We start from the raw sequence: 26,464 nt of genomic DNA, 5'->3' as shown, positions 1-26,464 counted from the left end.
GCAGGTGCCTGTGTACAACTCCCACCCAGGTTAGACTGTGCTTTTTTAAATCAGAACAGAAGCATCACGGTTAACAGGGCATGATTAATATTTATTTTATTTTTTATAACTAACTAGGGGGCCCAGTGCACAAAATTTGTGCACTTGGGGTGGGGGTGGGGTGTCCCCTCAGCCCTGCACCTCCTGCAGTCCAGGAGCCCTCAGTCAGACGCCCTTAGTGCTGTCACCGAAGCAGGAGGCTCCAGCCACTGCCTCACCAGCGCATGAGCCCGGCTTCTGGCTGAGCAGCGCTCCCCCTGTGGGAGCACAGGGACCACCAGGGGACAGCTCCTGCATTGAGCGTCTGCCCCCTGGCGGTCAGTGCGCATCACAGCCACTGGTGGTTCCTGTTCCATCAATTGCATATTAGCCTTTTATTATATAGGAAGGAGGATAGCTAGTCCCCAATATTATATATATTTCTGCCCCTAACATACTAGTCCCTCCCCTGCCAGCAGTAAGAGTCCAGAATAACCTGGCGCTTAGGGCGCCTGCTGACAGGATTGCACAGCCAATGGTCAGTAAGTGATGGGCTTTCTTTTTTTTGTTTACTCCTCACCCGAGGGGTGGGGGGAAAGAGAGAGCGAGAGAAAGAGAGAGAGAGAGAAACATCCACCTGAGACACATCTGATTGGTTGCCGCCCATGCGCCCCAACGAGGGTATGGAACCTGCAACCCCGGCAGGTGCCTTTGACCGGGAACCGAACCCGCGACCCCTCGGTGCGCGGGCCGCGTTCTAACCACGGGGCCCACCGGCCAGCGGTGGGCATTCTTACAGCAGCTTGTGGGGCTACACGGATACGCAAAACACAGAGAAACTAAAAGCGAGTGGTAGGCGGAGCTAAGCACAAAACGGGCGGCTGAGGGGAGGTCGCCCCGAGAGGAGGAGGGAGTTTTGAGGCGATGGAGCCTCCGAGCCGCCCTGCCGGGCCCCGCTGAAGGGCTCCCGGCCCTCTCCCCACGCCTCGCACCCAGCAACATGACCTCCTGTCCGGCTGTCCCTCGGTCCGAGCCCCGTGGGTGACACTGGCCGACCTCAGGAAGGGCGCCCCGCCTCACTCCGTCTGAGCCCGCGCGCCGCGTCGAGCCTCTACGTCATCACGCTGTTCGGGGGGCGGGACTTCCTCCCCACGCCCCGGAAGCGGGGAAGGACTCTTTCCCGCGGTGAAGAAACAGGGCTTGGGATGGAGGTCAGATGCCAGAGGGCTGCCTGCGTCTGTCGCGTAGAGTAAGGCCGCTCTCTGGCCACTCGGCGGGGCGGGTGACAGCGGCGTCCTCGTAGGCGGGCGGGTTTCAGGGGGTGCGGCGGGGACCCCGAGTTTAGGGGACGGGTTGGCGACACCAGCGAGCGTCCTAACTCATCCTAACTCATGGTGCTCAGCTGTCTCGCCCTCTTCTGAGAAACGAGCCGGTAGCGGTGGTGGGGAGAGGCGTGGAAGGGAGAAATACACAGAGTAAAGTTTAATTTTAAAAGTTCAGTAGATGAGCTTCGTGTCGGGGATACCCTGTGTCGCGTAAGGGATGTGACGGGGGCGCTGGAGGGGCGCGTAGGGACCCAGATATTCTCAACCTGTGACTCCTCGAGGCATCAGCATCTGTCGCATTAATTTGGACGAGGAAGAGGAGGTCTTTTCTGGGTGCCTAGGGAGTCTGTGGCTGGTTTCTAAACTGTAAATTGTACGTAAGACGATGTCAGATATCTTATACCTTTCTCCATAGCGCTATCCTTACTTTTGGATAGTGTTTCTCTTGTTCTTTTTTTTTTATTTTTTAAATCTCACCGTCCCTCTCCCCCCTTCACTGGATGGAAAGGAAGCCCGAGGGTAGGAATCTTTCTCAGGGGCGGAGTGGTAGGACAGCTTTACAAAGAAGTAATATTTATACTCAGTAAATCTGTCTCTAAAAACCAAGTTCCTGCTTTGTTAGAAAGCACTCGGGGTGCCCGGCTGGCATGGCTCATCGACCTGTGAACTAGGAGGTCAGGGCACATGCCCGGGTTGCGGGCTCATCTCCAGTAGGGGGCGTGCGGGAGGCAGCCAAACAATGATTCTCTCTCATCATTGATGTTTCTAGCTCTCCCTCTCCCTTCCTCTCTGAAATCAATAAAATATATGTATTTTATATATATATTATATATACTATATATATATCTCACACTGGGGAAACCTGTTTGTTTGGTGGATGCATTATATTCTTGCCTCCAATCCAGTCTGTTTGAATCTAACAGCATCTCCTACGCTCCTTTCAAAGGAGGGACTCAAATCTAGGCTTAGGAATGAGCATGAGGGGCAGCAAGATTAGAGTCCAAGTTCATACTACAAGGAAAAGATGCTGCCTGGCTGGAGTTGTCTTTCCAAATCCTAAATTCTTTATCTTGCATTTAGATTCATTAACCATTGATTGCAGGGAAGCGGGCATATATGAGAGTTCAGGTCTCTTAGGTAAGCTTGAAAAGGATAGATGGCCATTCCTTTAAAATCCTAACATGCTAGGACAGTGTTTTAAAAGCTGGACTGGGTCGTGTTCTTCTGGAGACTAAAAAAAGAGTCCTTGAAGTCAAGCTGACTCGCCTTTCAGCCTCCTACATTAAAAGGTAGATAGAACAGGTCTTGTTTGCGAAATAAATTCGAGACCTACTGATCTACCAACAGCAATTATGCACTTTCCCTTGTCATATTATAAGGTAGCAATGGTAAGTTTATAGATTAGAAAGGGTGGGTAAAGACAGGGGGAACCCAGGAGAATCTACTGTACTACTCATCAGTACAGTAGGAAGTGATCAGAAATTGGGGACGTTTAAGAAAGGGGGAGAGGACCTTTCCCGTAATGTAGTATTGAGTGGGTCCGGGAAGTTTTCTGGTAGCTTAACCTCCCTGGATAGGGACCCACATGCCCATGCAGTTGCTCTGCTTCAGAAATAGTTTATTGGATGTGTACGAGTGGTTACATACCATTTGAACCTGCAGGAAGTCACTATTAAGCATACACTTTTCCAAATGAAAGGCAATTTCATTATACCAGAAACCGATGTCATTTTATATGCCAAGTCTCACTAACTTTCCAATCCCAGGTAATACGGGTGCCTTACGTTCTGAGTATTCTGAATCACTAAGCCCATGTTAGTTTATACCAAGATTCTGTGCTTTTCCCCACATATTCTCTTTCCCTTTTGTTGATGGAAGCCAAAGCTTATGTTAATAACTACTCAGGAGTTATAAAGTGGTAGATTTTGATGTCTTTTATTTCAATTACCCAGTGTCAGGAATTGTGGCTACAGTGATCTGGCATTTTTTTAATCTTTTTTTTTTTTTTTTTTAACAGGTTGCAGGTGAACATGGCCTTGAGGTAAATCTTGCCCTTGTTGAAGTTTAGTTTCAGCAGATGATTTCTGGCATTTTGAGGAATTGGAATATTTTACAAGAAACAAAAATTTTATTTGCTTCTGTCCTAGACTTAATTTTTCTTCTTGTAGAAGAGGAGAAACAGTTTAAACAAAAATTCTTTACGGTAAATAATTATGACGCTTAAATTAAATGGATTTTAAATGTCAAAGCCACTTGTAGATGGTTTTATTCTTGGTCAAATAAAATTTTACTAACCCCTAGGTGTCGAGTTTTTATCCATTTTAACCGTGTTCATATTGTTTGCGAAGTACACCATAAAGCCTACAAGAACCCTGAATTCAACCCGACCTTATCTGTGATACCCTACTTCCTACCCCATAGTTCCTGTTGCAGTAGCTGAGAACATTTTTCAGTATACACATAACCTCTATACATAAAAGGCTAAGGGACCGGTAGGTATGATGCGCACTGACCACCAGGGGGCAGACGCTCAATGCAGGAGTTTCCCAGCAACAGCAACTTTGCAGAGTGCCCTCTCGCACTCCAGGACCCCTCAGGGGATGTCGGAGAGCTGGTTTTGGCCCAATTCCCACAGGCCAGGCCGAGGGACCCCACCTGCTAGAGCAGCCGTGGGCAAACTAGGGCCCGCGGGCCGGATCCGGCCCGTTTGAAATGAATAAAACTAAAAAAAAATGACCGTACCCTTTTATGTAATGATGTTTACTTCTTTATTTATATTAGTTCACACAAACACTCCATCCATGCTTTTGTTCCGGCCCTCCGGTCCAGTTTAAGAACCCATTGTGGCCCTCGAGTCAAAAAGTTTGCCTACCCCTGTGCTAGAGGGACCCCGCTCACTTCTCAGATGCCCTTAGCCGTGGTGCAGCCCCAGGTGTGGCTGGCGGGACCACCGGCCACAGGAGGTTGGCTCCAGGGTGTGTCCGGACCATCTCGCCTTGCCCCACTGGCCGCCTTCTAATTTCCTTTAAATGTGCAAAAATTCATGCACTGGGCCACTAGTTATAATTGTTGACCGTTTGAAGCATTTCTGTGCTTATATGGGCTGTACTGTGCATGTTTCAAGGTAGTGATCCACCTTGGCAGGGCAGGTGCGTGCGTGCGTGCGTGTGTGTGTGTGTGTGTGTGTGTGTAAAGGTGAGTTGTTAATTCAGGAATCTGAGCTGCTGTTTATAACAAGAGGCAGAGTTGAGACAGATGAGAGGTGTTCATTGTGTCCAACTTTGAGCGTGCTAGAAAACACGAATGTTTCAGAGTGAAAGATTTTTAAGTTAACACAAAATCTTAAGTGATGAGGTGAGGGACTGTCGTTCAGAGAGGCATCCACGGGGCACTACATTGCTTCTGAGAATCGCTTCACAGAAAGAATCATCTACTCTGCATCTTGACCCATAAGCTTGAAAATGCTGTGTGCGCAAAGCTTTCAGTGGCAACTGGAAACCAGAACTGGAGAGCCAGTGGGGCCGGGCACTGAGGTCAGAGAGCAGCGAGGGAGGGTGCCCCAGAGCCGCTGGCTGGGGACCACTCTGCCCCCAGGCTCAGCTTTGCCCGTTGGGCTGATGTTCTTTTAAGAACATTTGCTGTACGCCGTACACGGCTGTGCACTCTCACATTTGTCATGAACCCCCCCAATCCTCTGAGACAAGAATGTATTATTTTTCTTTGTTTAAAGGGAAACAGATGCTCTGGAAGAATAAGTGACTTTTCTAGGGTTCGAAGGCAAAGGAGCTACAAAATAGTCACACCTAGGCCTTGATTTCCAATCTGGTTCTCTTTACATTAAGGGACACTCCCAGAATTAGTTACAACCACTCTATTTTTTACAGGGATGCACAAATGGGTGAAGCTGACAACTAAAAGCGATCTATTCCCCCACCCCAATAACACAGTGAAAGCAGCACATTCATGTGCAGGCGTCTGTGCTACGAGGAGGTGGGTAGTGTGAGTAGTGTTCCACTTTCCCCAATCTTGCCATCAAGCCACAGGTGCCCTGTTCCGTCACGCTGCCTGCCTCCTGTCCGGGTTCTCCATCGGCAGGGCCTTTGTTAAATTTTGAAAGAGCCCCAACCTACCTCGTACAGAGAACAGAGAGGTGGAAGAGCAGTGGTGGTACAAAGAAAATAGTCGTTTATTCAAAGGTACTTGGTGTGCACCCCTCTGTTAGCCCTTGGGACTGAGTGATGAACACGACTCACTGTCCTTGGCTTCCTGGGATTAGACACAGGTCATTTCACGATTAGAATGGGGTAAGTGCTATGAAGGAGGAACAGGGTGTTATAAAGAACGTAAGTTTGCATGGCTGGTGTGGCTCTGGTTGAGCGTCGACCTATGAACCAGGAGGTCACAGTTCGATTCCTGGTCAGGACCCATGCCCGGGTTGCAGGCTCGATCCTCAGTAGAGGTCATACAGGAGGCGGCCGATCAATGATTCTCTCTCATCATTGATGGTTTTCTATCCCTCTCCCTTCCTCTCTGAAATCAATAAAAATATATATTAAAAAAAAAAATAGCCCTGGCTGGTTTGGCTCAATGGATAGAGTGTTGGCCTGCAGAACAGAGAGTCCCCGGTTCGATTCCGGTCAAGGGCACATGTCCGGTTGCAGGCTCAATCCCCAGTAGGGGGCATGTAGGAGACATCCGATTAATGATTCATCGATGTTTTTCTCCCTCGTCCTCTCCCTTCCTCTCTGAATAAAAAAATATATTAAAAAATTTTAAAAAAAAAACCTAATGACTACAGATATAAAAAAAATAAAAAAATAAAAATAAAAAATAAATAAAGAGTGTAGTTTGGAGAAACCGCATCACAGTGCTGCTAACTACTGGGAAAACAGGAGAGGACACCTGCCTTCTCAGGTCTGTTCTTGGCTAATGAAATGTCACGAGTGAGCTGGGGATGCTGTAGCCACTGACACTCCGGCATCTCTCCCCCAACCCAAGCTCTGTAGGCCTTAGAGACTCAGATACTTTGCATGAACACAGACCAACACAAGTTGACAAGCTAAAGAACTGCTGAGTTTATTTAGTCTGAGCCCTCACTTTACAGCCAGGCCAGGTCAGGACTAACAGCATCACACAGGTCACAGGACAAAACCCATGTCAGGGAAGCGCATGCCAGCACACCAGGCTGCCAGGTAACAGCACGAGTCCAAGCTGTGCTGGGTGCGTGGTGCTTGAATGCTGAGGCGGGAGTGGCTGAGGGAGGGTGGGTACGGAAGACAGACAGCAGGGCACCAGCATGGTCTAGTAGAAGGTGACGTGCTTTGGCACTGAAATGCCGTTGTGTATCTTCAGACACCCAGGCTTTTCCAAAGAAAAACAGGGATGCACAAACTGGTGAAGCTGACAACTAAATGTGTACAGATGCTGAGAGATGTCCACGTTGAAAAATGATAATTTTGAGTTTTCATAGTCTAACAGAATGCCAATCTTCTTTGGGGAAACTGTGATTCTTATATCTGGCGTCATCTTGTTGTGCAGAAATTCATACTTATGTCTAAAATACATAACAACTTTTCAGAAATGCTGTAGATGGGCTGTTTTCAGAACATTTTATACAGCTTTATTTAAATACTCCTACGATTATGCTTGTTTTGTTTTTTATTAAAGACTACCAAAGTAACAAGCCATTTCTACAACTATTCTCTATATCTCTTTTCTAAAATTTGTCCTAAGTAACATATTTTAAACTTTGTTTCTGAGCAACCTCTTAACCTAAGAAACTTACGTACAGTATTATAAGCTCACATTGTACCCACATTTGTAGAGACATAGCACATGTTTTAAAATGTTAGGTTTTGAGGTTCAAACTCCTTTGTAATAAGGAGATTGGAAACAGGGAATGTCGTGGCCTTTGGTACACTCTGCACGAGTGCTCTAAGGCACCCAATTCTGAAACTCAAACAGAGGGCACCCGGGGGCCTGTCACCGGTCAGTGTGACACGGCTCCAGCCATGTCCTGTGCGCTTTGAAACCGGCTGAAACCAAGACCAGCCACAGGGATCCCCTAGCCCTGCCACCCGCAGACGTTTGAAGAGCTCTGTGTGCCAACATGCTGGTCCACGCGACTGGAGGAACACTTAGAATACAATCCAGACATGTCAGAGGGCTGGCAGCGAGCCCTGAAATGTCTAAGGCTGTTTTATAACACGCACTGTAGGCCTTACTCCGTGTGGGAAAACCTCTCCCTCTATTCGTTCAAAAGCCAATGCCGGTCTCGGGTACCCAGAATGCTTTACCTTGGTGGCGCCCACGTGTGCCTCATACACCAGGACAGGCAGTTGGCGCCCAGGTCTTCCTGCTTAGGGACGTCTTCAAAGGCCACACCCACCGTGTAGTCGGACCGCTCGTCCACCTCCACCTCCCAGTAGTGGCGCCCTCGGACCAGAATCAGGTTTCCCATGACCGCGACGCACCTGGTTTAGAAAGCAGAAATACATGTGATAGAGGTGACCAGGCCTGGCTGTGCGGGTGAGTGGCACTGACTGCTGGGTCAGCCAGCAGGAGGTCTATACGAGTGGAAGCCGTGTGAGCACCTCACCTGTAAAGTGGCACACCCTGAGCTCTCCAGGCTCGCCTGACTGATGCTAGAGGTGGTTTCTTCCTCCCAGGGCGGCCTGACAGCGTGACCCTCGTGCCAGGGCTTGGTGGGCTGCGTCCTCCAGGGCCCGCAGCCCAGGGCAGGACCTCAGAGGCCACGACAGGTCCCTTCTGCCCCCACCAGCCTCTCCTCACCACCAGGCCCCTAGCCCCTATTTCTGGGATTTCTTTCCCCCTTCAAAGCTGCATCTGCTTAATCCGATTTTACTGAACAACAGCGTACATTAGGGAGGTGCACAGAACGCTCTAGTGAGCGGTGGGAACGGGACCTACCTCGTAAAGCGGGTGCTGCTGGGGGGCGGCTCCCTTGTGGGGGTCTTCCTCTCGCTCCGGACAGCTGTCAGCCCGTCTTCAGAAATGGTCAGCCAGGGATGGCAGGTCTGCTCGTTCAGGCGGAAGTAGCTGCCTGGAGGGGAGCAAACCCAGGTGGGTATCAGCAGCCAGGCACCCCTTTCTCCGCATCGCCGCCACACGGGCCCAGGGAGCTCTGCACATCGCCCACTTAGCTTCCGGAGTGTTCCCGCCGCCTGGACCTCACGTGGTAACCCTTGTGCTGGTGGGGATGGCAGAGGTGCCCGTGAGCGCAGTGGGTCGTGCGCCAGTCTCATAATGGGGAAGGCAGTGCCCAGGTATTGGGCGGGGACTCAGCTAAGTACTTTGCACGTCTTCTCCCATTCAATCCCCACAATTACCCTTGGAAACAGGTGTTACTACTTCCATTTGCAGATATGAAAACTGAGGCAAAGGCGGTTAAGAAATCAGCTGGCAGCTGCTGGCACTCAAGGTTGACCCCCGAGCCCCTTGGATTCCGGAGGATGCTGGGTGTGGACGGGCATCTCTCGCCCACAGGGAGACAGGAACTGGGGGCACTTTTGACGATCAGTTGGACAAAGGTCAGCAAAATTCAACACCCAACTTTCAAATACAACAGTGGGGTTCCGTATAGCCACCCCAAGTCAGGGTGAAAACGAAGCTCATCAAGGAGGGGTACAGAATAGATTTCATAAAAAATTACTTAGCCCTGACTGGTTTGGCTCAGTGGATAGAGTGTCGGCCTGCGGACTGAAGGGTCCCAGGTTCGATTCCGGTCAAGGGCATGTACCTTGGTTGCAGGCACATACTCAGTGGGGAGTGTGCAGGAGGCAGCTGATCGGTATTTCTATCACTCTGTCCCTCTCCCTTCCTCTCTGTAAGAAGTCAATAAAATATATTAAAAAAAGTTATTTAGTAAACACATCCGTTACTTAGGGACATCCTGTCCATCTGCCGTGCCTGCGCTGCTGTGGCTCTGGGTGCCGAGCTCTGCACGGGGCACTGGCCGGGCGGCTCTTCCCACCCCTCCCAGAGCCAGCCCGGCTCATTCTCCATTACCGCCTCAGCCAAATTCTTTCCTTAACTTCTCATCCTATCACCTCTCATCATCTCAAACCCCAGTTCAAGCATCGCCATGAAGCTGTCCACAGTTACTTCCACAATTCGATGCCGCTGGGAACGTCACCTGCCATCTGAGCCGACCGGCGAGAAGCAGGCAGACGCCCTCCCAGCAGCTGACACGCACGTGGCCTCACAGCCTGCTCCCTAGCCTCCAACAAGCACCCGTGGTTTTTGCTGACTCATGTTCTTTTGAGTTTTTCACAAACATATCCTTAAAAAATGATTTGAACACATTAATTCAGAGACAACTTTATGATCAGAGCTGGCTGTACCCTTCACTCTGCTCCCTTTTACTGCAATAGCCAGAGTTTGACGTTTCAAAACAGGAACTCGGAGCAGGAAATCCAAGGGGCCCACCAAGCCAAGGAGGCCCCGGCACAACAGAAATGAGAACACGGGGCCCGGAGCCGGCACTGACACCTCTCACCTCAGGCGGCCACTTAACTTGTCTTCCCAGCTATGGGAGGACTGTAAGTGGGGAGTAATCGCAGACCTCTCCTCCTGGCACTGAAAGAGGACAAAACGACACAGTGTCCCTCAGTGACAGATCCCGGCGGAAGGAACATTGTCTCCTGAGCCCCGGCTCCCTGCTTCTGCTTCTCACAGGCACATGACCAACCGCCTGAGCGGGACCTGCTTGGGGAGGGACGGGAGGGGTGCAAAGTTCGGCACCCAGAGCCGCAGCAGTGAGGGACAGCCGTGCCCAGAATGTTTCCAGTGCTGGCTGTCCCGCTGACCCAAGACTTGGACATGAGATGTGACAATTCGACGACATGATGATGGCAAGTGAGAAGGGGGAGGGGCTGGACTTGGGCATGTGGGCACCCCCCAGGGCCAGAGAGGGCCTGGGAGGAGGAGGATGGCCAGGTTTAAGTGGGCCTGAGGGTGGGGAGATGCACCACAGCAAAGGGCTCCTCCTGGAATTTCTTACAGACCCGCCCCCGGGTGGTGTTCAGGCTGAGAGACAGGAGGTGTCTGGGCCACCCAGGTCCAGTGTGACAGGCTCTAGCCCACCTGAGGGGCGTGGGGGGAACCTGGAGTTCTTGCTCAGGCAAAAACTGCTGTGTGACTCAGGCCTCAGTCTCCCCCCTGTAAGGTGAGGCTGCGGGGCTCTGACCGCCCTGAGCCCCTCCCCGCCTGGCTTGCCACGCGTTTCCGTCTGTGAGCCTGTGCTTATTTTCCCGTGAAGTCTCAGCAGCGCTGGGTCTGCCATGTGGCCACTGCGGGTCCCAGAAGTGTGGCGGCGGGGGGGGGGGGGGGGTGCACAGACCTGTGGTGTGCACTGTGGCGGGCTCGCTTCTTGCGCTGGGGCCCCCCACGTTGAGGGCACGCACGTAGATCGTGTAGCTCTGCCGGGGCTGCAGCTGCACCAGGGACTCGCAGGTGGGGATGCCCACAACAGACCTGGGCAAGGAAGCAGAGCCGCATCACCGCGAGCCCACGCACCAGGCCTCTCTTTCTTTTTTCTTAATCTCCATAGAGACCATCCGTAATTGCCGACTATATTTCAAGTCGTCATGGAGGAGTATTGGGAAAAGGTTTCAAATAGCTATACCCGCGTCTCGGATAAACCTCACTGGCTACGATACTGCCCCTGCGCAAAGCTCAGGCCCCCCTTTCGAACCAGGGAATCCCTGGTTCCCACACAGCCCCCCACCACGGACAGACACCGTGTTCTCCGTACACTGCACTCTAATGAGTCTGCCTCAGGCCGTCCTCCTCTCCCTTTTCCACCCGCAAGGTGGGTTTTGGCTCCACCTCACGCTGAGCCGTGTGGCTGCCTCCCGGGAGCGCCCTGGCAGCCATGGTTCTCAGACCCTGACCCTCCCCTCCCTCAGGTCTCAGTTTAAACATCTGCTGGATCCTGAGGCGTTTCCCACCTCACCCATTCCTGCTTCACTGCATTCCTTTCTCATCAGAGAACATTTCATGCATTTGTTTTGTTTCTTGTCTGTCTTCCCCCCTTGACTGCCAGCTCCTTACGGGCAGGGCCCTGGCACCACCCGGGCCGTGAACTTGTTGAATGAGTGAATGGTAAACCTTTGGGCCACAAAAGCAAACCTGAGGTTCAACTACTTATTCACTTATCGTTCGCTCATCGTTCACCTCCCGTAAAGCAGTCCTGCGACTTCTCACGAACAGTAAGCACATTCTGAGGGTCACCAGTTCTGACCTCCTCTGCAGACTCCTCGAATTTCCTGGGCTGGGTCAGGGGTGAGCCCTCTTGTGCCCAGCCAATGCCCCCCGGGACTCACTCAGTCACGCCCCAGGCTCCCGGCGTCTCCGCCTGGATCAGCTCCACCGTGTACGAGTCCACAGGATTCAGGTTCCCAGACTCCCAGCAAATCAGCGCAGCCTCCTCACAGCTCCTCACCTCTTTGCTCTTTATAACGGGGGGCGAAGGTGCTAAACGCAAGGAAAGGGAGCGGTGAACCACCGTTCTGCTCACACCCAGCCGCCTGGTCCAGAGCACGGAGAGCACGGAGAGCATCACAACCACACTTTCCACAAGACATTCAGGACGATGAAAAGCAAGCCAGGTGCTGCAGACTGTGTGAATTCCAGCAAATTCATGTGCTGAAACCTCCCCAGTGTGATGGCATCTGGAGTCTTGGGGGGAGGGGTTGTCATGAGGTTGGAGGGGTTATTATAGGAGAGAACAAAAGAGCTCCTTTGTCCCTTTCCTCACGGAGGACACAGCTGCCTATGGACCAGGACGGGAACTCCCATCCCAGAGTGTGAGAGGTAAGAGTCTGGGTTTCTAAGCCACCGGTCTGTAGTTCTATTACAGCAGCCAGAACAGGCACCAGGAATGCCTTCGGGTGGACCTGGACTGGAGGAGGGCTGCGAGGTTCAACCAGCCGTGTGACTGAGAGAAGCAGCACTTTTTAAAATATATTTTACTGATTTTTTTATAGACAGGAAGGGATAGGGAGAGGGATAGAGTGTTTGAAACATCGATGAGAGGAACATCGGTCAGCTGCCTCCTGCACATCCCCTACTGGGGATGTGCCCGCAACCAAGGTACATGCCCTTGGCCGGAATCGAACCTGGGACCCTTCAGTCCGCAGGCCGACGCTCTATCCACTGAGCCCAACCGGTTAGGGCGAAACAGTGCTTTTTGACCTTTTGAGACCAACTACGAGGAAATGTCCCTGCCGTATCGGGCATGTGGATTTGGTGTATTAGATAAAAGAAAAAAAATACACAGCTACCCCCGTCCATCCAAATGAAATCAAGATCCCGCCACACCAAGGAAGCCGTGACCCGTGTGCCTCGAAGGAACAAGGGCTCCGGTACCTGTCATGTACACTGCACACTCGCTGGCGGGGCTGAGACCAGCCCTGTTCTGAGCTGTGACCCGAAATTCATACTGAGTATTTGGCACAAGGTTTGCCACTGAGCAGTATGTTTCCTTGACGGTCACTGTAGACTCTAGAAAGAAAAGAAAAAAGAATTCAACCCTAAAACAGGCCAGTGGTTCCTATACACTGTGCCCTCCCTCATCACTGCTTAAACTCACTCTCACTTTTCTCAAGAATGCCCCTCCTCTCCTGGCCCCTGGGCAGAGCCCCCCTCTCCCTCAGCACTCAGGACCCTCCCCTGCACAATGGCCAGAGCTCTGGGCAGGAGCCTGGGGACCAGGTTCTCGTCCTGGTGCCACTATAACTCACGCTGTCTCCATGGACGGCTCATTTCTCTCTGGGTCTCAGTTTCTTTATCCACAAAATGGGTGTCTCCAAGTCCCTCTCCCACATTCTCACTCTGACCCCATGTACATAGGACAATCCCTGCCAGGCTGGCCGATTCGATTCCTTCAGATGCTTAGCTGGGCCTCCTCTGTTGCCTGACCCTCTCCGCTCAGCAGGAAATGGCTTGTCTATTATGGGGGGCGGGGGAGGGCAGCTACCCAACCCTCTGCTCACATCAGTCTGTTCCATTTCCCTGGGAAGAGGCTGGATCAAGAGCTGCCCACAGCCCTAGCCGGTTTGGCTCAATGGATAGAGCATCAGCCTGTGGACTGAAGGGTCCCAGGTTCAATTCTGGTCAAGGGCACATGCCCAGGTTGTGGGCTCGATCACCAGTAGGGAATGTGCAGGAGGCAGCCAATCAATGATTCTCTCTCATCATTGATGTTTCTATCTCTCTCCCTCTCCCTTCCTCTCTGAAATTAATAAAAATATCTTAAAAAAATAAAAAAGAGCTGCCCACAGTAGAGATCATCCCAGGAGCTGGTTCCCCCTTGAATGGGGGTCTGCAGTTCTCCCACACAGGGCTGCTCCGAGGATAGCCAGCCGCCCTCACAGGCCAGGCCCTGCTAGGACCCGCCAGCCCAGCTGGGCCTCCTCCAGCGGGGGTGTCCCACCTCCTGCACACAGTGTAGCTAGAGCCTTGTCCCGAGGGCAACGCTGACCGCACCGTGCAGATGCCTTCCAGACACGTCAGCCTGGCCCGTGGTCCCCCAGTCAGGCCCCGACTTGCCTTTAGAGCCCTTTCTACCTGCTCACCTGCTGGCATCACATCCTCTGGGTAGTTCCCAGATGGTGACTGCTCCAGGGCTGGGTGAGCAGATTCATCCCCTCCCCTCCCCCAATTGCCAGGAAGGCAGGGCCAGGCCTCTGAGGGGGGTGCCATCTGGAGCGTGGCTGCTCCCAGCAGCCTCACCTGCGTGGTCGGTCCCAGGCGAGCCGTCCCGCACTGGCCGGTAGGACAGCTGGTAGCTCTCCACGGTGTCATCAGAGTACAAGCTCCAGCAGACGCGGACCGAGGAACCCGTGGCTGAGTTGGGGGCCTGTGGGTTTATCACCGGGGCAGAAGGAGCTAGAAAAGGAGAAGGGAGGAAAACCAACACTGATGAGGGGGCCTAAGTAGATGGGATGGGGCGGCCCCTTTCTCAGGACCACTGATCCCCCCATGGGCTCAGGAAATGGACGAGGGAGCCCAGAGTGGACAAGGATCGGAGGCCGAACCTCCCAACCAGGAGCTGCAGGCCGCAGCCAGCGTGTCCCTTCCTGCTGGGACAAACCCGCACGAGCCCGGGGAGGAGGGGTCGTGACAGGGACTCCGGCTGGCATACAGGTAGGTACGTTGTTATTCACTTAATTAGGGTGCTCCTAAGCTGGCCTTTGCTAAAAACGTCCTCAATCTGAGGGGTCGACCTCAGCGAACATACCCCCACTTCTTCTAATGCCACTTCTTCAAAATAGACTCGCCCAGGCCGAAAACCGACTTCTGCGCATGGGCCATGAAGTTTCAATCGCGCTGTACGTGCGCGCCCGCACGTGGTATTTTGTGGAAGAGCCACACTCAAGGGGCCAAAGAGCCGCATGTGGCTCGCGAGCCGCGGTTTGCCGACCACCGGTCTAGGGTTACAGCTAGGAAGTGGCAAGCTTGGGCTTCTTGCCCTCTCCACAGGATTCCAAAGCTCATCTCCTAACCTCTATGCTGGTTACGGAAATAAAACTCAGGCTCCTTGTTTGGCGAAGGTGTTGATGAAGTGGGGCACGCTACGAATGGAAACTACTTCGAGGCCTCCCTGAGCCACGTGTTGGCACCCGGAGAGTGAGGGTGGGCACTTACCTGGGGAGGTCAGCCTCTGTTCTCACCCTTACCAGCCATGAAGACAGAAACATGAAGCTGGGGGGGGGGGGGGGGGATGCTTTTCTAAGTCTTCGTGTTATTCCTAGCCATCCAGTTTCTACCTCAAGGCTCAGGGCACCCGGAGGTGCTGGGACGCCCGCCCGGGGGAGGTGAGCACCTGGGATGGTGTTGATGGAGCCCAGCAGCCGCTCCACGTCAGAGAAGTCCAAGGTCTGGTCCTCCACGGCGGGCTGTGCGGAGATTTCCACGTCGGTTTTTGTTTCCAGGAATTTCCTGAGCCTGTTGGTATTGAAAGACATGCTAGTAAGACAGGAGAGGCAGCCTCCTTGGTGTGTCTGTAACGTGCTGGGCCACGAGGAACACACGAAGATGGTTTTGCTGCTTCGATGGCTGACCTAGCAGGGCACCAATGGGGATGGGTGGGTCTGGTCTGTGCACGAGGGAACGGGGAGGGGAGACATGCAGCAAGCCCCAGATCCACACCCTCTGAAGACCCGTCTGGTGCTGACCCGGGAGCTCCCTTCCCACGCCACCCCCAGCCCCAGACGTAGAGACTCCCTGGGGATCCCTCTCCACAGGCCACATGCCCTCAGCTTGCCCACCGTGCAGTGGGGCTCTGGGTCTTCTTATACCTGCTTCCTGGCAGTCACAGGCTTTTGAGTGGCAGGGGCAGAATTAAAACCAGATCTTTTGCCTGTACTCATGCTATTAACTCTTACACTATTAAACTTTGTTGTTCATGTTGTTTTTAAGACACTGCCCCATTGAACTTCCTGTATGAGGAAGGTGGGTCCTAGGCTGGTTGGACACCCCAGGCCATGGGGGAGCCGGAGTGAACGCCCGTCTGACTCTATGATGTGTGTGCTTTCCGCAGCGCACGGTCTGGCCCTGGCACAGCTGGGGACTCTCTGGATCGCAGCTCCGCCAGGGGCTTGCTGGCTGGGCCTCACCACACACTCCCTTCCAGCCCTGGGATTCTGAGGTTCGGTACCAGAGGGTCCCTGTGACCCCACACCGTTGTTCTGAAGCCAGCGCTATTATTTAATCTTAGGGGTTCACACAAAAGCTGAGACTGGGAGTAAGCCATCAAGGAACAGAAGAAAAAAATACAGGTGAGAACAAAAGCATTACCTGTCAGCCATAGCCACAGCATCCTAAAAAAGAGAAAAGGAGACAATATAAATATATCCATATCCCATGCTCTAACAGTCGCTCTAACACAGCCCGTGTAGTTTCTCCCACACGACCTTTGCACATTAACATTACGCAAGCGCTTTCCATGCTACGAACGGTCCCTGGGCCATCGATTGGAAAGACTGCATAGCAGCTCACTGAATGGGAATTGCATCGTTTGCCTCACCGTTCTTCTATTTGTGGACATTCTGGTTGCCTCCCATTTCTCTCCATCATAAATAGCAGTGGGAAGGACTGCCTCCCGTGTCCCTCTCTCCACCTTCTGGATTATGTCTCAAGATGCAGTGGGCTTGTGGGGCGAGGGGCTGCTGGTTCAGGTCTGAGCTCTGAGGGCTCTGGAGGTGCCTTCCAACCAGCTTTCTAGCTCCAGTCACAGGGCCCCCGCCCAAGCATGGTTGGAGGAGGCGCTGCTGGGCTGAGGGACCACGATGGGCTTAGTCAGCGTGGAGGTCACTTGTGACCAACAGGAAGCTCCAGGGCCCCAGGCCCCTCCCCCATCCCGGACACAACTGTCAGGAAGGGGACTGACTCCGACTGAGGAAATTCGCACGGCCCAGCTGCCTGGGGGCGGGGCATCAGGTTTAATTAGATTTCAAGGAAATTAAGAAATGGATTTTTTTTTTGGCACATCTGAGTTTATGAGGTAAGATTTATAATTGCTGTACTTGTGACCGGGACAGTGGAGGTGACTTTTTCATTTTTCTGTTTTGTTTTGTTAATCCTAACCTGAGGATATTTTTCCATTGACTTTTAAAAAATATATATTTTATTGATTTTTTACAGAGAGGAAGGGAGAAGGATAGAGAGTTAGAAACATCGATGAGAGAGAAACATCGATCAGCTGCCTCCTGCACACTCCCTCCTGGGGATGTGCCCGCAACCAAGGTACATGCCCTTGACCGGAATCAAACCTCGGACCCTTGAGTCCACAGGCCAATGCTCTACCCACTGAGCCAAACCAGCTAGGGCTGCAGGTGACTTTTTAAAACTAGACAGCCTTCCTCCCAGAGCTCCGAGACGGCCAGGAAACTCAAGAGCACTGTTCTGGCTCAGCCCAAGGAAGAGGAGATGGGGGGACAGACCTCCAGGCAGCCAGGACAGGGGAACAGGGGCTCGGTGTCACCTGAGCCATGGTGGAGGGAAGGGGACAGCTGCGTGTGAGACCACCTGGCTGCTTGCAGGTGACAAACCCCGGCCATGAACAGCCTGGAGAATCAAACGGGTGCTGACCGTGAACGTCGATTCCAACCCCTCCCGGCAGAGAGGGGCCACCTAACCCCCTCCCGCCGTACCTGTCACGTCAGCGCATTACTTCCTCTCGCTTCCGACTGACCTTTATGAAGTCCACCTTCTCCTCGTGGCAGATCTCCTCTACCGTTTCCATGAGCTCCTTGCAGGTGTCCAGGTTTTCCCCACAGCTGACCAGCTGTCCGTACAAGGCCTCCAGCTTCTCCTTCTTTTTCTCCACTAGAGCTTGTATTTTCTCTTCGTATTTCTGAGCAAGTGTTTCCAAGATCTCATTGTAGTGGGACTCAAAGTTCTGTTCTTGTCTTCCGAAATTCTCCTGCAGGACAGTGGACCTCAGTCATCACTTCAGTGCGTGAGGTGTGTCAGCTAGTCATCTGGGGCATAAACACGTATCTACCCAGAGATGTTTTATTTATTTTTTATTTTTTAAAAATATATTTTATTGATTTTTTTACAGAGAGGAAGGGAGAGGGATAGAGAGTTAGAAACATTGATGAGAGAGAAACATCAATCTGCTGCCTCCTGCACACCCCCTACTGGGGATGAGCCCGCAACCAAGGTACATGCCCTTGACCGGAATCGAACCTGGGACCCTTGAGTCCGCAGGCCGACGCTCTATCCACTGAGCCAAACCGGTTAGGGCTACCCAGAGATGTTTTAGTCCCACCCCGTCATCTTATCTCTTGCCAGGATGCTGGGGTGGATGCAGGGGGAGCTGGGACTAGGAGTCTCCAGCTAGAACCCCAGGGATAATCCTAACAAAAACACTGCTTTCTCTACTGCAGCATTTTGCCATCCTCCTCCTCACTCTCAGACTACTCACGTTTTCCCCACCTCCCATCACCATGACAACCAACCAAGGCAACTGATCATCAGTGCTGAGTCAGCCTGCTACTGGAACCTTGGACCTCAACAAGGAGATGTTTGCCCTGGGAGATTCCCACCTGAGCTCTCCACATCTCACGACCCTCACCTCCACTCCTTGGTGCGTGGATTATACAAATACCAGGACCACGGATCTTCAGATCAACAAGAGAAGGATGACGGGAAAGGGCAATAAGGGCTGTGGCCACATGGTGCTAACAGATGAGGAAAGGCAGGAAGGCGAGGGAGGGTCATGACAGTACTTATCCTGGAGCACAACGGGTGAGAAATGATCAGAGCAGACCAACCCCTCGTCCCCAGGAGAGATCTTCGGCTTCTGACTGACGCCATCCTCATCAGATAACATTTCCAAACAAGAGGATCAATCATTCAGGGGCTGTTTATTGAGCACCTACTGTGTGTATCAGACTTGCTCCGATGGCAGAAGAGAGGGAGAAGCAGTAGAGGCCTCCCCGGTGCTGAATGTAAAGGGAAGAGCCGAGTCCTCTGAGGTGCAGATACGCTGATCTGAGAGTGAGCTGGCCGTTCAGACTGCAGGGAGTTTTGTCCCTCCTCCTGGACTCTAACCCTTCCCACCACCAGCCTGTGCTTATAAGGGGAAGGACTTGCCCTTCTCTGTACCTTCCCTAGGGCATTAGTGCCACAGCTCCCCTCCCTTTCAAGATTAGGGGTGAAGAGAAATAGACCTGGGGCTTAGTTAACTGACACAAGGATCGGCCTGTTGGTTCAGCCTGAGGTGCATTAACGAAGTAGATGAAGGGAGGGGAAGAGGGAAGCCCCAGGTCCTCAGTCCTGGTCTACTCATCAGGACGGCACCACAGCTGGTATCTACACTGCGTACCGACGGCACCCAGGGCTGTGTGAGTCTTTGGGGATAGACACTGAAACTTACTGATCTTATGAGAAATAGGTAACAGCTGAGAAAAGGAACACTACCCAATGACAGGATGGGGGTCTGCAAAACCTTGTCAAGGCTGGCGCATGCAAGAGTCCCGCCTTGTAGTCAAACTGGAGATAAAGAGGCAGAAGACACAGCCTCCTCACCAAGAGCTTAGAGTTCTGTGGGGATGCTGCCAGGTTAATCGGTTCCATGAGGTATATGCCCAGGGGGTTGGGGGAGGGCAGGGGGCAGGGGGCAAAAGTGACACCACGTGCTCTAAGAATACAAATTCTCCACCTCATACTGGACACCACTGCTGCCCCAGACGGTGCTGGGCGAAGCAGCATGTGTCTGACGGGCTCATCTGCATGCTCTTACCTCCACCGTGATGAAAACCTCCTCTAGGTGACTGGCAAAGTTTTCCATCTCAATAATCTGCTTTTCCAGCCTGTACATGTTTCTGTGAATTTCATCCTATCAAACAGAGGATCGCAAGACGTTAATGCTACATCCTTCCTCCCCTCCTGCGGAAGACACGTGAGAGTCACTCCCTGCCTGATGACTTGAGCAGATGCAATGGAAAGGGAAAGAACTAGCGAGAGCTGCTCACCTTGGCGCTTTCCAGGGCTTTGCTGAGGGGGGTCACCTCGTGCTCCTTGTGTTCATCCAGAACCTTCTCCAACGCTCTTATTGGGGTTTTGCAAGTGACACAGAAGACGTCAGGAGCGTCTTCCTCGTCCTCCTCCTCTGGGATGACATAGCACTCGTACTCCTCGCTGGCCCGGCCGTGTGTGTACCTGTAGGCCTCCCGCAGGTCCTGGCACTGGCCCTCTGAGCCCCACCCTCCGAAGCTCAGGTCTTCAGTCTCGGCTGCCTCCCCGCTAAGTCTCCAGTCTCTCTGCTCCACGGCTGGCTCTCTCCCCGCCACCACGTAAGCAGGATATTCCGAAACCTCTATCCTGGGCATGTTTTCGTTAACAAACTCGTCCCCTAATTCATCATCGTCTTCGAGTCCATATAAATGGACAAGTTCATCCACTTCCTCTTCGAGGTCTCTTTGAGACGGACCTCTTGCGGCCCCTCTTGGCTCACTGGTCATTTCAGCTTGGATGACTTCTCAGCCGACTGTGTTCTTCCGGGAAGATCTACAGTCTGTCTCCAGAGTCATATGGACCTAGGGGATACTAGCGGAAGTCCCTGGGGCAGAAGACCTGTCCCGTTCTGGCCCCTCCCCGGCTTCCTCCACCGTTGCCCTGGCAGCCCTGGGCAGCACCTCTGCACGACAAGGATCCTTCCTGGACTGTGAGCAGTGGATACCCTGGGTCCTAGAATACAGAGAAAAGGAAAACACTCGTTTCTCAGAGGATCGATGCAGGAGGTGGTCCTCAGATTGAGATCATCTCATTCACAATTTTTAAAAATCTTCTGAACAGCTCAGTTGTGGGTTTACTTTGAACCATCTGTAAAGAAGGGTGTGCTTTCTCCTGGAGGATTTTTGAATAATGTACCTGTTGTAAGGGTGTGCACAAGCAAAAAATGTTTGAAGACCACTGATCCATGCACACAGAAAGAAAGACCCTTTTGTCTAGAGAAGCAGGCTTTTAGCCCTAACTGGTTTGGCTCAGTGGATAGAGCGTCGGCCTGCGGACTGAAGGGTCCCAGGTTCGATTCCGGTCAAGGGCGTGAGAGGAAATGTTTGGGCACATCCCCAGTGGGGGTTGTGCGGGAGGCAGCTGATCGATGTTTCTCTCTCATCGATGTTTCTAACTCTCTGTCCCTCTCCCTTCCTCTCTGTAAAAAATCAATAAAATATATTTTAAAAAAGAGAGAAGCAGGCCTTCTCCCATTTAACTGAATGTCACAAACAGGTACAGCTGATGTGCAGACAGTGGCCTAAATTTCCATCCACCATACTTGTTGTACTATGGTAACTAACCTGCACAAATATTTTATCAACAACATATTCCTACATAAAACTAGGAATTATGTGAGCTGCTTATCTTATTCCCTCGTATTTTTTTAAATTGACTTTATTGAAATATAATTTACATGCCATAAAATTTACCTGTTTTAAGTGCACAGTGTCTTTTTTTTCCTCCAAATATATTTTATTGATTTTTTTACAGGGAGGAAGGGCGAGGGATAGAGAGTTAGAAACTTCGATGAGAGAGAAATATTGACCAGCTGCCTCTTGCACACCCACTCCTGGGGATGTGCCCACAACCAAGGTACATGCCCTTTACCGGAATCTAACCCGGGACCCTTCAGTCCACAGGCCGACGCTCTATGCACAGTATCTTTTAGTAAATACCCCAAGTTATGCAACCATTATCACAATCCAGCTCCTTTTTAAAATACTGTGGTAAACCCAATGGTTAAAAAAACACACAAAAAAACCCCTAATATTATTAAACCACTCCAACATGACACATATGAAATAGGTTTTAAAGGAAAATAACAAAAGCAAAAATAATTTTTAAGATACAATTTAGCACTTTCTCCCCCTAGCCATAACTTTTATATCCAAATAGCTTCCTAGCTAAATATTCAGAATTTGGGGGGAAAAGGAACATTAATAATAAACTGGCATTGTACAAATGATGATACTGAGGCTTAAGAAAGGAAGTAATAAATCACAGTCTATAATGAATATATTGGCTAGATAGTTTCTACTCTATATCGTAAGCTACAGTTAAACATAAAAGGACTTTTGCAAGTCTTCTATGGGAGGTGTGTCCCTGTGCTTTAATTAGAAAAGTCCTCCCCAAAATGTCTTTTTAACTTTTTGTGGGTCATGGATGCCTCTGAGAATCCACTGAAAGCTGTGGGCACAGTTTTGCATCTTTTTAGAACTCAGCCCTGCAGCCCCGAGCAATTCCCGAACCGCAGCTACAGAAACCTGCTGGAGAGTGCTGGCTGTACTGTGCCACAAAATGGTTCAAATCAGCTTTAGAGGCGCAGCCCAAACCCAACATCTTCCCATGGGGGCAGGGGGCATGCATAACAGTGACACTTGATGACAATGCTTTTCTCAGTATTTGCACCAGAGCATGGAATTGCGCTTTGTCAGCATGTACACGTAGGGTTCCAAACTGTTCTAGCAAGCGGACCCCTGCACTAAAAATACCCTCAAGACACCTGGCAAGAGTCCCCAGCATCAGGGCGTCACGTCCTGTCCCCACCCCACGTTCAGCGAAGGCGGATCCCTGCCACCAGAAGGCACAGAAAGCATTCACCCCTTATTGTAGTTTACAGGCCTGCAATACCCAATACTCACTCTTCCCACAAAAAAGGAAATACACTGCATTAACATTGTGGCCTTAAATGAGTGGGTTTCAATAACACAACTAGCATTAGAATATCACCACAAAACTTGCCTGTTAATTTAAGAGTCCATGAGCTCTTCATTTAACACGGAGGCCGTGGGTTAACTGCGAGAAAACTGCACCCGGGTCAGCAGGGTTTTCCTCCTGGTGACCTCCGCGTGCCCGTGAGCTGCCCCTGCCCGTTACACCCGGGTTCTGCAAGGGGGCAGCGAAGGCGACAGCAACACCAGCTGGCTCCGGCTGCAAATAGCAACAGGCCCGCTGTGAGTGAAAGCCCAAATATAGACCTGCCCAGGCTGTCCTGCCGCTTCTGCTCAAGTGTCACCAAGAGCGGTCACATGTTGACCCGAGTTACTTCTTGCTATGGGGCTTGGAGTCCCGTGGTTCCACCTAGGGACTCAGACGGCTGTTCATGTGCAGAGGGCTGGGGCAGGAGGGCAGCCTCAGCCACGCAGAGCACTGCTGAGAGCCCTCATGCTCTGCACCGTCCACCTGGGCTGAGGGTCTCTTTCCAAAGTGTTCTGAACAAGCACAGTTCGAAAGGCAACCAAACGCAACTCAGTTTTTCCTTCCACTATTCCTTTAACATCTACTCAAGGTGCGACTTGTTCCCCACTCTGGATAAAAATCCAGCAGACTCACGATTTTCTGCTCCCTCTTGGGTCGCACACAGTCCTGGGGGCCAAGTCGCCATTCAGCAGTTAAACGTACAGTTCAATACATTAATCATACAGTCACACTGAGCTCAGCCGGCGTGGCTCAGTGAGGTCGACCTATGAACCAGGAGGTCACAGTTCGATTCCCGGTCAGGGCACATGCCTGGGTTTCGGGCTCCATCCCCAGTAGGGAGAGTGCAGGAGGCAGCCAATCCATGATTCTCTCTCATCATTGATGTTTCTATCTCCCTCTCCCTTCCTCTCTGAAATCAATAAAAATATACTTTTTAAAAAAGGCACAAGAGTTTAGCCAGCATCAAAATCTCCCTTCCCCAGGTGGCGTCTCCAGCTGTAAGTCTGCCCTGGGAAAGGAGGGATGAGGTGGCCAGTTCTCCCACACCTCCTCCCTGAGCTGCTGGTATGGAGGTCAGGGCAGAGGTGCTAAGGTGCTAAGACAGCTCCTATTTGAGCTGGTGTCACACTGGTGCAGCCGCAGGCTCTGTGGGGCTGGCAGATGCTTAGCGCTCTCCATCTCTCTCTCCCTAGGAGCAACTGTACTTCTCTGGTTTCCCACTCCGGACACCGCTCCCCCGAAGTTCCCACAACCAGCTGAGAAACCCTCTATTCCAGGAGGTCCCTTGCAGTCCTCCCCCAAGCCCTGGTGGGCCACCTCTCACATGAGGTCTCCTCACCCATGCAGCTGGTTCTCTTAGGCAGGACCCAGGTGACTCCTTGCTGGCTCTGGCTTCCTGCTGGCCCACGTCTGGATCTTGGGAAGGAGGCCCCATCCTTGGTCCCAGCAAACTCTGGGAAGCAGATTTCCTGGTGCAGCCACCTCCCCTGGCTCTGCCACTGAAGCAGCCAATCCTCCAGCCTCAGGCCACCACTGGCCCACCTGCAGGAAAGACAGTGAGGGTCCCTCTGAAGACCATTCGCTGAGCTTAGGGGTCAAGGGTGGGACTTCTGCCCAGCCGGTGTGGCTCAGTGGTTGAGCAGCGACCTATGAACCAGGAGGTCACAGTTCGATTCCGGGCTTGATCCCCAGTAGGAGGCATGCAGGAGGCAGCTGATTAATGATTCGTTCTCATCGTTGATGTTTCTATCTCTCTTTCCCTCTCCTTTCCTCTCTGAAATCAATTAAAAAAAATTTTTTTTAAAGGGGTGGGACTTCCAAGTCTTCCCCCAGCCCAACAACAGCTCTTTTCAGAGAAATTGCTCCACCAGTCTCTTGACCCTGGTCCTGTTTTCGATTGGCTGAGAGCATGAATCAGGTTCTGGACCATTGCCTTTTGAAGTCTGCAAATGGTGATTTGATCTCAGAATTTTACACCTACTGTTTTTTGGGATCTCAATAAAAAAATCTCATTTAGCCATAACCAGTTTGGCTCGGTGGATAGAGCGTCGGCCTGCGGACTGGAAGGTCCCGGGTTCGATTCCAGTCAAGGGCATGTACCTGGGTTGCAGGCACATCCCCAGTAGGAGGTGTGCAGGAGGCAGCTGATCGATGTTTCTCTCTCATCCATGTTTGTAACTCTCTATCTCTCTCCCTTCCTCTCTGTAAAAAAAATCAATAAAATACATATTAAAAAAAATCTCATTTAAACAATACCATTACTGTAGGGTATCAATCATATAAGAATTTAGAAGCAAAATAAAATACCAAAAGCAAAGAAAAATATTTAAATTAAAACTGCAAAGCTGTCTGTACAACAATGTTCATTACAGAACTATTGACAGAAAATTTGAAATAAATGTTTATTATGGGGAATTCATTAAATAAATCACAATAGTCAATTCAATATTAACAAGTATCAAGAATAACAATGTAGATGCCAGTTTTTTAAAATATATATTTTTTTATTGATCTCAGAGAGGAAGGGAGAGGGAGAGATGGAAACATCAATGATGAGAGAGAATCATTGATCGGCTGCCTCCTGTATACCCCACACTGGGGATCGAGCCCACAACCCGGACATGTGCCCTGAGTGGGACTCAAATTGTGACCGCCAAGTTCATAGGTCAACACTCAACCACTGAGCCACGCTGCCAGGCAGATACCAACTTTTTTAAATGTGGAAAATGCCCACAATATGTTTGTACGTAGAAAGAGTATGCAAAATATAATTACAGTATAGTCATGAATACATGTAAGTATGTATAAATTCATACACACACATAAAGTGAGAGGTTTATTTCTTTTGAACTCTTGCTTTTTTATAGCTTTGATAGTGTCTATTTCATAGGAAATATGTGTACCTTCTCTTAAGTTTTAGAAGTCTTTTTTAATTGTAAAATAACATGGTATTTGGCTTATGAATAAGTAAATACTACAAAAGAATCATACAGTGAGTATAAACTAGTCGTCCGTCCTGCTAACAATAATTATTAGGTTTGGTGTGTATTTTTCCAAAATTTTTTTTCTAAGAATATACAAACTTATCCCCCTCACACACAGAAAGTAGAACTTTTATCATTAGAAAGTCAGCTAGTTTCATTTTGAAAAAGCAAATTAGAGTCCTAGTTCATCTGGCTCAGTGGATAGAGGGTAGGCCTGGGGACTGAAGGGTCCCAGGTTTGATTCCAGTCCAGGGCACAGGCCCGGGTTGTGGGCTTGAACCCCAGTGTGGGGCGTGCAGGAGGCAGCCAATCAGTGATTCTCTCTCATCATTGATGTTTCTATCTCTCTCTCCCTCTCCCTTCCTCTCTGAAATCAATAAATATATATATTTAAAAAGGAAGAGCAAATTAGAAAAACTACTAGAAAGGATAAAATAATATAAAACAAATACAGTAAAAAGACATTATAAAAATACTTTAAAAATATTTAAACAGACTAATAAAGAATTACTAATAAACCATATTAGCTAAAGTAATATATTAAAAATAGTCTTGAAGGGAAAAAAAAACCACTTCCGCTACAAGCTTCTCTCTCCAAGAGGCCTGGGTGACAGTGAGAGCAGCAGTTCTGAGTCCAAGAACCATAGTCCACCCGCACAGGCACTGAAGTGGGTGGGGCCTTCGGACAGGCAACTTTAGAGCTTGGGATCATCTTCAGGGGGCGACATGTCCCAACATCAGCTTCAGCCTCGTCCTGTTTTCTTGTTTGTTTGTTTTTGCTGCTGTTTACCTTCAATGTAACAGTATGTGCAAATCTGATTCCAGGCTGTCCCAGCTCAAAACCTTCAAAAGCTGCTTCCCTGGTTCCTGAATCAAGCCCCCCAAACCTTGTTTTGGTGAAGG

The 26,464-nt window shown here is 50.9% G+C and overlaps 2 protein-coding genes, 1 long non-coding RNA gene and 2 other non-coding genes across 5 annotated transcripts in view; 3 read left to right on the top strand and 2 right to left on the bottom strand.

Moving 5' to 3' along the window:
* Positions 1 to 26,464, top strand: part of PDE8A (phosphodiesterase 8A) — a 412,152-nt gene that overhangs the window by 268,153 nt on the left and 117,535 nt on the right. The window lies entirely within an intron of this gene.
* On the top strand, positions 1,018 to 3,643 carry LOC132223072 (uncharacterized). Its single transcript, XR_009450351.1, has 2 exons — positions 1,018 to 1,267; positions 3,361 to 3,643. It is a non-coding gene; the product is annotated as an uncharacterized LOC132223072 (long non-coding RNA).
* LOC132223170 (small Cajal body-specific RNA 15) lies at positions 2,568 to 2,692 on the top strand. Its single transcript, XR_009450409.1, has one exon. It is a non-coding gene; the product is annotated as a small Cajal body-specific RNA 15 (non-coding RNA).
* On the bottom strand, positions 6,395 to 20,567 carry FSD2 (fibronectin type III and SPRY domain containing 2). Its single transcript, XM_059678013.1, has 12 exons — positions 19,853 to 20,567; positions 19,621 to 19,716; positions 17,563 to 17,793; positions 16,167 to 16,189; positions 15,193 to 15,314; positions 14,100 to 14,255; positions 12,735 to 12,869; positions 11,690 to 11,840; positions 10,705 to 10,838; positions 8,274 to 8,406; positions 7,640 to 7,816; positions 6,395 to 6,897 (listed from the first exon to the last, which is right to left on the bottom strand). Exons 1-12 carry the CDS (start codon positions 20,339 to 20,341, stop codon positions 6,645 to 6,647), a joined length of 2,100 nt encoding a protein of 699 aa, XP_059533996.1. The 5' UTR covers positions 20,342 to 20,567; the 3' UTR covers positions 6,395 to 6,644.
* LOC132223206 (U4 spliceosomal RNA) lies at positions 10,906 to 11,040 on the bottom strand. Its single transcript, XR_009450439.1, has one exon. It is a non-coding gene; the product is annotated as a U4 spliceosomal RNA (small nuclear RNA).

This window comes from Myotis daubentonii, chromosome 21, assembly GCF_963259705.1.
Source record: "Myotis daubentonii chromosome 21, mMyoDau2.1, whole genome shotgun sequence".
Classification (NCBI taxonomy): Eukaryota; Metazoa; Chordata; class Mammalia; order Chiroptera; family Vespertilionidae; genus Myotis; species Myotis daubentonii.
This window is presented reverse-complemented; position numbering and strand designations above follow the sequence as displayed.

What these genes read in the sequence shown, in the direction of transcription:
- FSD2 (XM_059678013.1), bottom strand. Translation starts at nt 20,341, where the DNA reads ATGACCAGTGAGCCAAGAGGGGCCGCAAGAGGTCCGTCTCAAAGAGAC. An exon ending in GCTGTGGCTATGGCTGACAG is followed by an intron (nt 15,315 to 16,166) that starts GTAATGCTTTTG and finishes CAATACCAACAG; the next exon opens with GCTCAGGAAATTCCTGGAAA. An exon ending in GGAGCCTGGGGCGTGACTGA is followed by an intron (nt 10,839 to 11,689) that starts GTGAGTCCCGGG and finishes TTCCTTGCCCAG; the next exon opens with GTCTGTTGTGGGCATCCCCA.